This window comes from Pan troglodytes, chromosome 1 (genome assembly GCF_028858775.2).
Source record: "Pan troglodytes isolate AG18354 chromosome 1, NHGRI_mPanTro3-v2.0_pri, whole genome shotgun sequence".
Taxonomy (NCBI): domain Eukaryota; kingdom Metazoa; phylum Chordata; class Mammalia; order Primates; family Hominidae; genus Pan; species Pan troglodytes.
In genome coordinates, this window is record NC_072398.2 from 171,346,118 (window position 1) to 171,359,118 (window position 13,001).

A 13,001-nucleotide genomic window follows, 5' to 3' on the forward strand; every position below is an offset into this window, starting at 1 on the left:
TATATATTCAGTAAAATTTGTGACCAATTTGGAAAACACCAATTTGGTATTGTGATTATATATATATAATCAGAAAACCAGGTAAAGACACTGAGGATATTAAGCTTTGTTATAGGATTTGATTTTTCATAAGCAAAAATATGTAAAAAAAAAAAAAAAGTCTGAATAAATCAGTGTTAAATAACAGCAAAAACATCCACAAACTCATATCAAAGAGACCATGTGTTTCCAAAGCTTATAAATACATCACTTGAAAGCTACTTCAATTAGCTCATGAGCTTCCAGCTCTATCATCCATCTCCCTATCGGAAAAGTCACAGGGGTGCAACCTCTGCTCTCTATTGAGCTCTTGCAGATACCCTGAGTTGCTGACTCCTTCCACATCTGGATCTGTTTAGTGATGCCTACAGCTAGCTGGGATTCAGTCCCTTGGAAACTGGCTAAGATCTCCCAGTGCTTCCTCCCTGACTCTCTCCTGGTCTCCCACATACACACTATCTCTGTGTTTGCTTTGAAGAGTTGTTGGAGCAGCATTCAACCTCTCCAGCAGTTTGAGTAGCATACGCTCTGATGTTAGAAGTCACAGCTCTTCAAAGAAGCAGAAAATCACTTTTTGTTCTGGGTAGTTCTGTACTTTTAACATGAAGCAGAGAAAACATGTTTCAACCAATGATGAATAGGGTGCATTTGGTGTGTTTTCAGGGCCTGATATGTCTCCAAGGTCATTGCTTTGTTGAGTGGTTGAGTGGTTATTTCAGGAAAATAATTTTTAAAAATCCCAAACACCACAAAACAAAGGCCACGCCAATTTTTTGTGAATAGAAACTGCTCATATATACGAGACGGCAAGGGCTCTTTGAAAATTCCTACAACGCTAGCTATTCCATAAGGTACACCACATTTGAGTTTCCTGTTGTATTGATGAGGAAACTGAGGGCCAAGGACTTGAACAAAGAAGATCAATCTCAAGAGCTGTATGAATCTTGCTTTCTGTGAGGACCAAGGGACTGGTGGGCTTCTCTGGCTGGTTGTTTGGGCTGGTGAGTCCAGTCAGTTCTGGGGCTAAAGTGGGAGGCCCATGGCTGGCTGCTCAGGGTTCAAAAGCCACACAGGATCCTGCTGGCCATCTCGTAAAGATGCAAGTAAAGGCCACCAAGCAGGAGCTGCCAATTCAAGGGCATTGTTGTGCTGTCTGTCCATCGTGCCAACACCTACTGTCTGGCGCTGACAGTGACCCTGCAAAGAAGCCTGGGCCACTCCTGTTTCCTCATGAGCAGATCAGCTGCACAGAGTTAACCCGCCAAAGGTAATACACTGGTATATCTTTAAGACAAGTTCAAACATAAGTCCGATTTCAAAACCTGGGCCCTCTTTACTGCTTTGCAGTGGTAAAAACCATTCAACAAAACATTTAAAATAAAAATAACCACCAAAAAAATCCCTAAAACATGCAACTATTCCTGATGGTGAGTATTTATCTTCATCTATCTTTTTTTTTTTTTTGAGATGGAGCCTCGCTGTCTTGCCAGGCTGGAATGCAGTGGCGTGATCTCAGCCCACGGCAACCTCTGCCTCCTGGGTTCAAGCGACTCTCCTGCCTCAGCCTCCTGAGTAGCTGGTACCACAGGTGTGTGCCACTACGCACAGCCAATTTTTTGTATTTTTAGTAGAGACGGGCTTTCACCATGTTGGCCAGGATGGTCTCAATCTCTTGACCTCGTGATCCATCCGCCTCGGCCTCCCAAAGTGCTGGGATTACAGGCGTGAGCCACCGCACCCAGCCTATATTCATCTACCTTTATGTGTGACCATGTCATTTTCTTACTTTAAAAGTAAGCATTTTTCTTTGGGTGGGGGGGGGGCGTGTCTGTCTTGTTTTTAATGAACCTAAAATCATCAGCGCTTACTGTTTTGAGACCGACTGTTATTACTTAAGCTTCTGCTTCTTTTAAATAATCGTATGTGTAGCCCTCACCTTTCTGTGCTTCATTTATCAACTGGAAAGGAGAAATGTTTACATAGTGGGGTACCTAGTCCAGCCATGCTATTAGGCTGCTCATCCCCCACCTCCTCCACCTCTCTTTAGTCTTCAGTGCTGATATTGTATCATCAAAAGAAAAATGAAACAGCTAGTCACATGATAGGAGTCAACTGTTACCAGAACAAAAAGAAAATGATACTATCAGGCATAAGGAAGAGATTCCTGGGTTATGTCCTGTTCCTACTTATGAAGGTAGGCACCTAGTGTGGAAGGCATTAGAACCAGGTCAAACCATGAGTGGCTATTTTTTTTGAAATCTGAGTCAGTTAGGGTGGGAAGGAAACTAGTACCTTACTGAGAAGAGACAGGGTCAGAGTTTAAATCCAAAGACCACGGTTAGGGTAAAAGTGGGAGGATAAGCCACAAGGTTGGTGGTCAGAAGAACAGAAGAGCAAGGACTAGCTTAAGGAACATGGTTCACTATGAAACCATGTGTAATGCATGTTTAAACTCCCTTTCTTAATAGTCCTCCATGCATTTTGCAAAGTCCAGAGTTTGCATCCTAAAAGGATGGGGTGTGCATCCTAAAAGGCAAGCTCTGCCACTTCTTGTGTTTGTGACTTTGGGCAGGTCACTGTTCATTGCTCATTTGGCAAACAGTGATTGAAATAACTGTTTGACCATAAGGCAATTATTTGGTGCCAGCTTCTGACCTAAGAACTGTTGATATTTTAAAAAGTAAATAAGCCATTGCTCCTATCCTCAAAATGTTTTTCCTATAGAGTAAATTTAAAACATATGTTATGTCTTATGACAGCCTTGATCTTATTTTCTTCAGTGAAAATTATACTCCCTATTGCTTTCAATGTAGGTTTTAATTCTTTGATTGCATTTTTAGTTGTCTTGTGGTCTTTGCCATTTCCCCTTTCTTCTCATTCCATTGTCCTTTCATCTTAACTTGTTCTTTCCTAATAAGTTTCTGGACTATTTCATAGAGATATGCCTTGAAACAAAATTTCTGGCTGGGAACAGTGTTTCATGCCTATAATCTCAACACTTTGGGAGACTGAAGTGGGAAGACGGCTTGAGGCCAGCAGTTTGAGACCAGCCTTGGCAACAGAGTGAGACCCCATCTCTACAAAAAATATTTTAAAAATTAGCTGGGCATGCTGACATGTGCCTGTGTAGTCTTAGCTACTTGGGAGGCTGAGATGGAAGGACTGCTTGAGCTCAGAAGTTCAAGGTTACAGTGGGTTCTGATTAGGCCACTGCACCACTGCATTCCAGTCTGAGTGACAAAGAGCAAGATCCTGTCTCTTAAAAAAAAATTAAAAATATTCTATTGAATATACCACGAAGTTCTCTAACATTTTCATTTGGTTTCAGTAGTAAATAATTTTCAAGAGGGCTTTCCTTTAAGTGTTCACAATGGTATTTTTTCTTTGTATGTAATGGTTTTTCTTTTCTTTTTTTTTTTTTTTTTTTTTGAGACGGAGTCTCACTCTGTCACCCAGGCTAGAGTGCAGTGGCGTGATCTTGGCTCACTGCAAGCTCCACCTCCCAGGTTCTCGCCATTCTCCTGCCTCAGCCTCCCGAGTAGCTGGGACTACAGCCACCCGCCACGATGCCCGGCTAATTTTTTTGTATTTTTTTAAGTAGAGACAGGGTTTCACCATGTTAGCCAGGATGGACTCGATCTCCTGACCTCGTGATCCACCTGCTTCGGCCTCCCAAAGTGTTGGGATTACAGGCGTGAGCCACCGTGTCCAGCCGTATGTAATGGTTTTTCTAAGGGGCCATTATTTTTCAACATTTATGCTAACTAGACAGGTACACATGTTCAGTATTTCCCAGCATACAGTACACACGATTTGCTCTTTTTTTTTTTTTTTTTTTTGAGACGGAGTCTCGCTCTGTCACCCAGGCTGGAGTGCAGTGGCACAATCTCGGCTCACTGCAACCTCCGCCTCCCAGGTTCAAGCAATTCTCCTGCCTCAGCCTCCTGAGTAGCTGGGATTACAGGTGTCCGCCACCACGCCCAGCTAATTTTTGTATTTTTAGTAGAAACGGGGTTTCACCATGTTGGTCAGGCTGGTCTTGAACCCCTGACCTCATGATCCAACTGGCTTGGCCTCCCAAAGTGCTGGGATTACAGGCGTGAGCCACCACGCACAGGCATGATTTGCTCTTATCCCCACTCACTGTATACTTAAATTTGTCTCTTCAGATCTACAGCTAAATGCCAATTGGCAGAGTACAGCAGTTTTTATTTTCTGTAGCTTTGTTGGACAGAGGTAGATCAGCACTGCCTGGCTTTCGGAGCCTAGAACTAGTAGTGCAAACTACACCCTTCCTCCCAAGTTTACAGAACTACTAAGGCCTTTCCTACATCTGCCCCATTAACAGATGCTTAGAATGCAAGCCATCACCCTTCCTCCTAATTCACACTTCCTGCTTGGGTGGATTCTTGAGCTGGCAGTTTTCAAATGGAATGAACTGAAAGAGTGGCTGGGAACAGGGTTGTGGGGGGATCTAGGAATTTAAACTCACTGGCTGCTTTCCAAAAAGAAAACAAAAAACCCAACCATCAGCAGTAAAGTAGAGGAATAGCTATGCTGTTTTCAGGTTTAAAAGAACCTTGTGCTTTTATGCAAGGGAGCAGAAGGTGGCGAGGTCCAAACTCTTTCCACAGTGGATCACACATGACTTTGTTCTTATGTCATATATGATGTTATCAAACAAGTTGCATTCATCATATAATTGGGAATACCAATTTTAGTTTTCCTAGTTGAACACCATCCTAATTCCTAAGGCCTGCATGAATTCATGACTTTTTTGCATTTTTACAAATATTTTCAAGAGAAGCAGAAAAAGGCTGCATCAGGGTTTGCTAGCCCAATGCCACATAAAAACAATTTCAAAGTCAGACATGTATTGAGCATCTCCTTCAGCTTGCACTGATTATTACAGAGATCACACTGTAAAATGATTATATACACACACATACACACATGTACAATAATTACCTCCCCTACTTTTATGTGAACTTAGGACAGGTACTTTTCTGTTTTCTTTGTATTACCTGGGTTTAGCACAGGCCTGCACATAGCAGGTATTCAATAAAAACACAGTGAATGGGTAAATGTTTAACAACGCAAGAAAAGAGTCACCTGAGGGGAGAGTAGAGAACTGGGAGAGTGCAACGCTGCCAAAGCCGGAATATACAGATATCCAGTGGTTCTCCGAGAAATCCGAGAAAATTTTCTTTTTTTATTATTAAGATAAAATGCTAAAGGCAATCTATCATTGGTTAGACAATGATACAAGGAGCCAAAATTGTAGACATTCACATGCCATGCTCTCTTCCCTCTAGAATACTGCACATACTATGATTCCCTTGGCCTCAAACCCCCTTCCCAGCTTCACTCAGTGTCAATGTTACTTCCTGTCTGGAGCTTTCCTGACCACTGGGACCAAGTTGGGCAATCGTCTTCCATGCATCTGGAGAGCTCTGGACAGTGAAGGACATCTGGAGCTTAATACTATCTTTCCATTCCCTGTTTATATATTTTGTCTGCCTCCCAAAGATGGTGATATTCCTGAGGGCTGGGATTGTGTCTAGCTACTCTTATATCCCCCAACAACTGTTAACAGGGCCTGTATTTGTTTGATGAATAAACAGTCTCATAATTATGATACAATCGGAGTTTATCTTCATTTACTTGGAAATTAATATTGGTATTAAATACTTACGATATGGATAGTCAGTGTCAGTAGCCATTTAATTCATTTGGTATTAGTAAATTCTTCATATGTTTGTTTTATCTAAGGCAACAAATGACCTCTTTATTATCTCCATGTTGCCTACAAATTATAAATAAGCATATACTGAGCACTTACTCTGTGTCCAGGGAAATGTTTTAGGGGCCAAAAGAAGAAATTGTACATGGATCTTGCTTTATTGGAATTATCCTGCTAGTTCCTATTAACATTTTTTCAAGCACTCGCCCACCCCCAACTTTAAACATACTCCATGAAGGTAGGTATTGTTGCATCTTACTCATATCTACAGCAGTGCCTGGCATACAATAGGAACCCAATTAATATTTGCTGAATGAGTGCTGGAGATAGGCATCATCGTAGTTTCCAGCAAAAGGATATAACATAACAGAAGAATTTCAGGGTCATTATTTTGATGTTTTCCAAAACTGGACTGAAGGAAGGAGATTTGGGGTGAAGTGTTTAGCTCAGAATTGCCTTCCTTCTATCTTATTTAGGTCATCTTCTCCTTCCAGTGTTATGATGCAAATTCATGGAGTGATAACTATTCCATTGCAGCCTAACCCAAGGACAGTTATAAAGGGAAATCATTGCCAAGAACTACCAAGTGATATATGAGGTATGTGAACAAACACACAACTTTTTTAAAAAGTAAACATACCCAGGATTTTTAGATACAACTGGGAATATGTCCCCATGTAAGAAGTTCCTTTTGGTGCATACATACTTATTCTCATGATATGAGAATTCTTCAGAACACTCCATTGATTTCTTTGGAATTTCATTCTGCATTTGGGTCAACTGTATTAGAATATCCTTCTGATGATAATTCTTAGGTCTTGGATGTCAGGATTGGTTTTAAAAAATGGATAAAAGCTACTGGGAGACATGAAGCCTGACATGCTGGGTACTGAATTTGGGTATGACAGACATTGGCTAGGGAAGGCTCCCAGGTCAGTTTTATCTAAAGCAACAAATGACCTCCAGAGCAATGACCATTTTACTATGCAACACTGCTTTGTTTTGGGGTCATTTAAAACACTGGTCAAGCTTCTTAACTGCTTCAACATTTTAAATATCTAGCTCTATTTGGCTTCAGATATTTGTCTCTAATTAAGACACTTATTTCTGTACCCATATGAAATGTGTTCTTCCCCTACCCCCTGTTTACAGACAGAGTTGGTTATCTGAAAGTATGACTTTCTAGTTGCGGTCTGTTGCCACATGGCCCTCTCTGGACATTATTCTTCTGCCTCTATAAAAAAGGACACCAAGCTCATGATTTGTTGTGTAGGCATGCTTCATGGACTCCAGATCAACATAACCTTTGTCATGTCTAATTTTCTTTTCTTTTCACCATGACTCCCTTTTAGTAATAGAAGTTGATCATGTCAACTAGGTAATGAAAATAAATTTCAGGTCTTCCTGCTGGCATCATAAAAATATTTAAAACAATCTCAATAAAACTAACCACAAAATTGTAGTAGTTTGAGTCTTGAATTCTTGACTCCATCAGGCCTGCTCCACTGTTACGCATTTTCCTTTGCATAAGCCTTGCCTTGTTTACAGCCTCCATTCTGAACTCTGCCTTAATGTACCTCACACTCACCTTCTCAGCTTCATGACATTTTCCTGGTTCCTGCATTCATGGCTTATTTTCTTATTTGTGGCCTCACCTGGTCCCTCTTCTACCTTTAACCTGCTTCATCACACCTCAAACATGATTCTCCTGGTGTCTAAGATGTTATTACTTTTATATCTCAACTGGGGTGGTTGAGAGTTCTCCCACCAAGTTCATCTGGCCCCTCTAGGAGAGCCTAGAATATCCACAGAGGAAGTGACCCTAAAGGGCACTAAGAGCAGGATTTATTTTCCAACATAAGTTATAAATTACAGTTACTTATACCAAAGTTTAATCTGAAATCCTAACTATATTAGTGTAGAGTCTGAACAGCCCTGACTCAGAGCCTAGGCAGATGTGTGGCTGTGGCCAGCAAGACCATGGGTGGTAATATTTACTACTGATTTGCTGGGCAACCTAAAGATGCAGCTGGAAAATTTGACTTTACAAACTGATATAAATGCCAAAATTACATAGGCATGACTTTTAGCCACTCCACAGGACAAAGAGGCAGCAGTAGCTGAACTAGGAAATGCTGCTTTTAACGCTTTCAAGGTTGGCTCAGAAACAATGAAAACTTTCAGCAGCTCATCCCAGGGAGCAGCAACAGCAATGCATCTGCACAAAGCCAGTGGGCTGTTGGCCTGTTTTATTTTTTTCTTTTCCTTTTTCCTCACTTTGCTTCTTCCAAACTTTGTAGCCCTTTGGCCTGCCTTCACCCATGTGCAAGGACTAGCTGTTACTTACCATGCCCTTTAGTGTCAGATCTGCTAAGGGAGACCGGTTGCCATGGAAATCTGGCCAAACATGTAAATCAACAGTAAGGAAACCCACAGGCTGAGCCTTCTTAATCAGATCCAGGTGACTGTTCAAATATGCATATATACTCTGGCATCTGGAAGAGAAGTGAATTGTATTTTTAAAAGAGGGATAGGGTCAGGGAGCAAATCATTCTATAGAAAGAAACCATTTGTACTTCCAGATCCAGGAAAGTAAGCAGGCTCCTAAAAGCTTCAGAGAAGCTAGCCCACTGTACTCTCAAATCACACTGTACTATCACCAAGAAAGGTGCCACATCCTAGTAGAAAGGTTTGGAGTCAGAAGACTGGATCCAGGAATGGCTTTACTCTTAGTAGATGCATGGCCATGAGAAAGTTATTCAAACTTTCTGAACCACCCTCTTCTCATCTGTAAAAACAGATATCATAATCCCTGTCCAACTTACCTCATAGGGTTATTGTGAAGATCAAAGAAGATTATGTATGTGAAGGCGCAGTATTTTGTAAACTGTACAGTACTGGTCATATGTCAATAATTTATTAAAATCAGTATTCCTAATTGTAATAATGATGATGAGTTGATAAATGGAGAGAAATTATAAGTTCCCAGACTCAGGATAGGATTTTGCTAAGTAAAGTGACTGAATGTCATAAATGCAGTTAGGATCAGGAGTTAGAGACCTGATTTTCAACCTAAACCCACCAGATGACATTGTGTACGTTTTTTCTTTTTCTTTCTTCTTTCTTTTTTTGAGATGGAGTTTCAGTCTTGTTGCCCAGGTGGGAGTGCAATGGTGCAATCTCGGCTCACTACAACCTCCGCCTCCCAGATTCAAGCGATTCTCCTGCCTCAGCCTCCCCACCCAGCTAATTTTTGTATTTTTAGTAGAGACGGGGTTTCACCATGTTAGCCAGGCTGGTCTCAAACCCCTGACCTCAGATGATCCACACACCTCGGCCTCCCAAAGTGCTAGGATTACAGGTGTGAGCCACCTCACCTGGTTTTTTTTCTCCTTTTTAAGTCTCAGTTTCTTCATGTGTAGAATGAGGGAGTCAAACCAACTCCTTCATTCTTTACATGTTCAGGTGAAGAGGAGGTGGAGAGAAGATGATGGGCATGAGAGCACTACTCAGTTCAAATCTTGGTACTACCTCTCCTAGCTCGGTAAAATGGGCCAGTGACTTAACCTCTCTGACCTCCAATTTTCCCACTCATAAAATAGGTTTAATAACACCTACCTCACCGGGTTAAATCACACCACATGACACAAAGATGAAAAGCTGGTCAACCTTCCCCTCTTAAAAGATGCTGCTTTCTAAAAGTTCTGAACCAATGATTTCAAAAGAAAGTGGATATTGCAGTAGTTGGCATCTGTGCTACTTCCCACTGGGGTCCTTGGAAGTCTCTTTAAAGGTTAAAAACATGGCTTGTATAATGGCAGAAAAAAAAGTATAGGAAATCAATATCCAAAGGAGGTTAATATCTAAGATACCTAAGGCATTATTTATGCTTTGCATTTTAAAAGTGTTTTAGAAGGAAGGCTCAGTGATTTCTAGTTCTAGTTTGTGATTGGGTGAGTGATCCCATGGATCCCATGAAGTTGCCAAAAGTTTCCTGTACTTGGTGTAGGGAAACAAACCAATGAGTAGAGCATTGATTTTTAAATTCTCTTTTTTTCCCCATTTACCAGTAGAACTCCTTTACTTATTTTTTTATTTTATTTTATTTTTTTCTTTGAGATGGAATCTTGCTCTGTCACCAGGCTGGAGTGCAGTGGCGCGATCTCGGCTCACTGCAAGCTCCGCCTCCCGGGTTCATGCCATTCTCCTGCCTCAGCCTCCCGAGTAGCTGGGACCACAGGCGTCCGCCACCACGCCTGGCTAATTTTTTTTTGTATTTTTAGTATAGACGGGGCTTCACTGTGTTAGCCAGGATGGTCTCAATCTCCTGACCTCATGATCTGCCCACCTCGGCCTCCCAAAGTGCTGGGATTACAGGCTTGAGCCACCACACCCGGCCAGTAGAACTCCTTTATTAAACAAAAATTGTATGTAAATATTCAATGTAAAAATATAGAAAAGCAAAGCTGCTCTGTGTGAGCATGAGTGAGTGTGTAAATGTGAATGCATGTATATGTGTGTGTGTGTGAGTGCGTGTGATGTGTACTAGGGTGGAGGTGAGGGCAGCCCAACCGCCCTACCTACCAGCAGTTTATTTGCTTCTTGCTGTAATAGCTCATTCTCATCTGCAAAAATCTTCTTCCTTAGATCTTATTAGGAGGAATAAGATATTACTGGGAAAAGGCTTAACAACTACAGTTAACACCAGTTGCCATTCCCTAAATGTACACCAGACCTTCCAACACTGCCCAGTTGGGGAGGTACCACTAACATACAGAGAAGATGCTTCAAGAGGTGAAGAGACAGGTCTGAGTCCAGCTTTAAACCCTTCTCCTTGTGATTCTGAAGCCATGGACTTTCTGTATCTTAGGTCAGAAATTATTTATCAAAGCCCTAAAAACACAAACCCTGTTTTAGAATGATTCTATTATGGCTTCAGGAAAGGATCCTCTGAAGCCTCCATACAAGGTACAGCCAGAACAACGTATCAGCGAACACGAATATGATAACCTCCTGGTTATCCATCTCTTTGCTCTCTCTGCTCCTGGTCCAACAGGAATCACATTCACAAGAAAAGGCTTGAGAACATCTTTTCTAGCCAGAAGTCAAGAGTCTGCACTAATTCTTGCGACTTTCCACTTCAGAATAGCCACTGTTCTTAAAGTAAAGGGATTTTTTTTTTTTTTTTTTTTTTTGGAAACACATGTCTATAAATCTTTTCATTCTGCCTCTCAAGGAATCTCTGAGCAGGGCATTTGGTTTCAGACATCTGGGTCAATAAGAACGTATAGGCCTAATTATTATTGATTCGTCATTGTCTCATTTACTGCAGGTCTTTGCAAACAGTGAGATTCATTTAGCCTCTACATATATGGCCACTCATGCACTAATGAGATCCCTGGGGGATGGGGCATATGCTTACCCCTTTGACTCCTAACCTCCTTGCAGCTGTATGTTTATTCTTTGAATGCAGCCATTCTCCTACATGTTTTTTCAATTATACCTTACCATGTGTGCTATCTGAGTATATCATTCAAAATGAAATGCACTTGGAAGACATTAAACTAATACACATCATTATTCACATAATTTTAACCTTGCATGATGCCTTTTTTGGTTCTGACTTTGTGTCATTTTGCATGTTTTATCAGTTCCTTCTCAAATGGCAGCCTGCCTTCTTCTAGCTAGGGAATCACATATTAACTGTGATCCCAAGTGGATCGCTCTCCCTCTCTCTCATGAACCCCAGGCTGATATATCCTGTCTCAAAAGGAGAAACTTTTGCTGTCCACATCCCACTGGGTATCATGAAGAAAATATAGTTTCAATAATCATAAAGTGACTTTACCACGTACCAGCTGGATGATCAGGTAGGCAAACCCTCTCTGAGCCTATTTGCTTTTTTGCTATTGGGGCTAATACTGTCTACTTAAAGGCTGCTATGAAGATTAAACATAGAGCCCCGAGCACTATAAAATGACAGGTTTATCAATAAATAGTTTCCTCTTCTTTGCCATCATAAGAAACTCATTTCTAGTTTTTTAAAAATCCAAGAATCAAAGAAGATTTTTTTTTCGGACCTATTGCTTGTAATCTTAAATGCAGACAACATCCCTGAAATCTCTCATGTCCTCTCCCTCTCCATAAATCACCTAATTCTACGGGTTCACAGGCTGCCCAGAGAGTATGGTGGTCATACTCTTAAACCAAAAAATCAGAATACATGGTATAACAAAATATACTTGTGCCTTTTCTACCAATAAGAGAAAGTCTTAGAAAAGAAGCTTCCATATTGCCTGTCTCTAGTTCCTTACTTCTTCTTTTTTTTTTTTTTTTCCAGACAGAGTCGGCTCTGTCACTAGGCTGGAGTGCAGTGGTGTGATCTCAGCTCACTGCAACCTCTGCCTCCTGGGTTCAAGTGATTCTCCTGCCTCAGCCTCCCGAGTAGCTGGGACTACAGGCGTGTGCCACCATGCCCAGCTAAATTTTTTGTATTTTTAGTAGAGACGGGGTTTCACTATGTTGGCCAGGATGGTCTTGATGTCCTGACCTCATGATCCGCCCGTCTCAGCCTCTCAAAGTGCTGGGATTATAGGTGTGAGCCACTGCAACCGGCCTAGTTCCTTACTTCTTAACCCAATACACTATGCATTCTGCCTGCTCCATTCTACTGAAACTGGTACTACCATGAGGAACAATACCCTCTTTGTTGTTAATGCCGATGAATCATTTGGGGCATTTTACATCATTTGACCACTCCTTCCTCATTTGTTCTCTTGTTTCTGAAACACTATTCTCTCTTGATTTTCCTCCCTCCTCTTTGGCTGTTTCTCCTTCTTCACTTGTTCATTAAACATATGACGTCTTCCAGAGATCTACTGTCTTTCACCATTTTCTTACTCTTTATCTCCTCTTGGATGATCCTAACCTCTTCTCATTGCTCCAGTTACCATCTAGTGCTGAGGACTTCCAAATATATGACCTTAACTCCTGTCCATTTCTTTCTTATGAGTTCCAGGTCAAGTATCCAACCACTCTTCAAATGCCTCCTCTTAGATGTCCAAAGACAACTCAACTAAGAATGTCCAATCAGGCTTTCTGTACTCTTTCCTGATTGGTTCTTCTACAATGCAACCTTGATTATTACTCCCACACCTATCTAAAACCCTTCAGATGGACACAGCCTTCCAGACATGCTGGAATACACAGAAGATGGGGA

At 41.3% G+C, this 13,001-nt stretch overlaps 1 protein-coding gene across 38 annotated transcripts in view; it reads right to left on the reverse strand.

Moving 5' to 3' along the window:
- FGGY (FGGY carbohydrate kinase domain containing) overlaps positions 1-13,001 on the reverse strand; it is a 486,570-nt gene that overhangs the window by 134,732 nt on the left and 338,837 nt on the right. For all 38 annotated transcript variants that reach the window (XR_002938170.3, XM_024346119.3, XM_024346101.3 and 35 more), the window contains one exon: positions 8,130-8,277. Coding sequence is in view for 37 of the 38 variants with exons in the window: in XM_024346119.3 (XP_024201887.1) it covers positions 8,130-8,277 (148 nt within the window). In the remaining variant the exon portion in view is untranslated. The remainder of the gene's footprint in view (positions 1-8,129; positions 8,278-13,001) is intronic.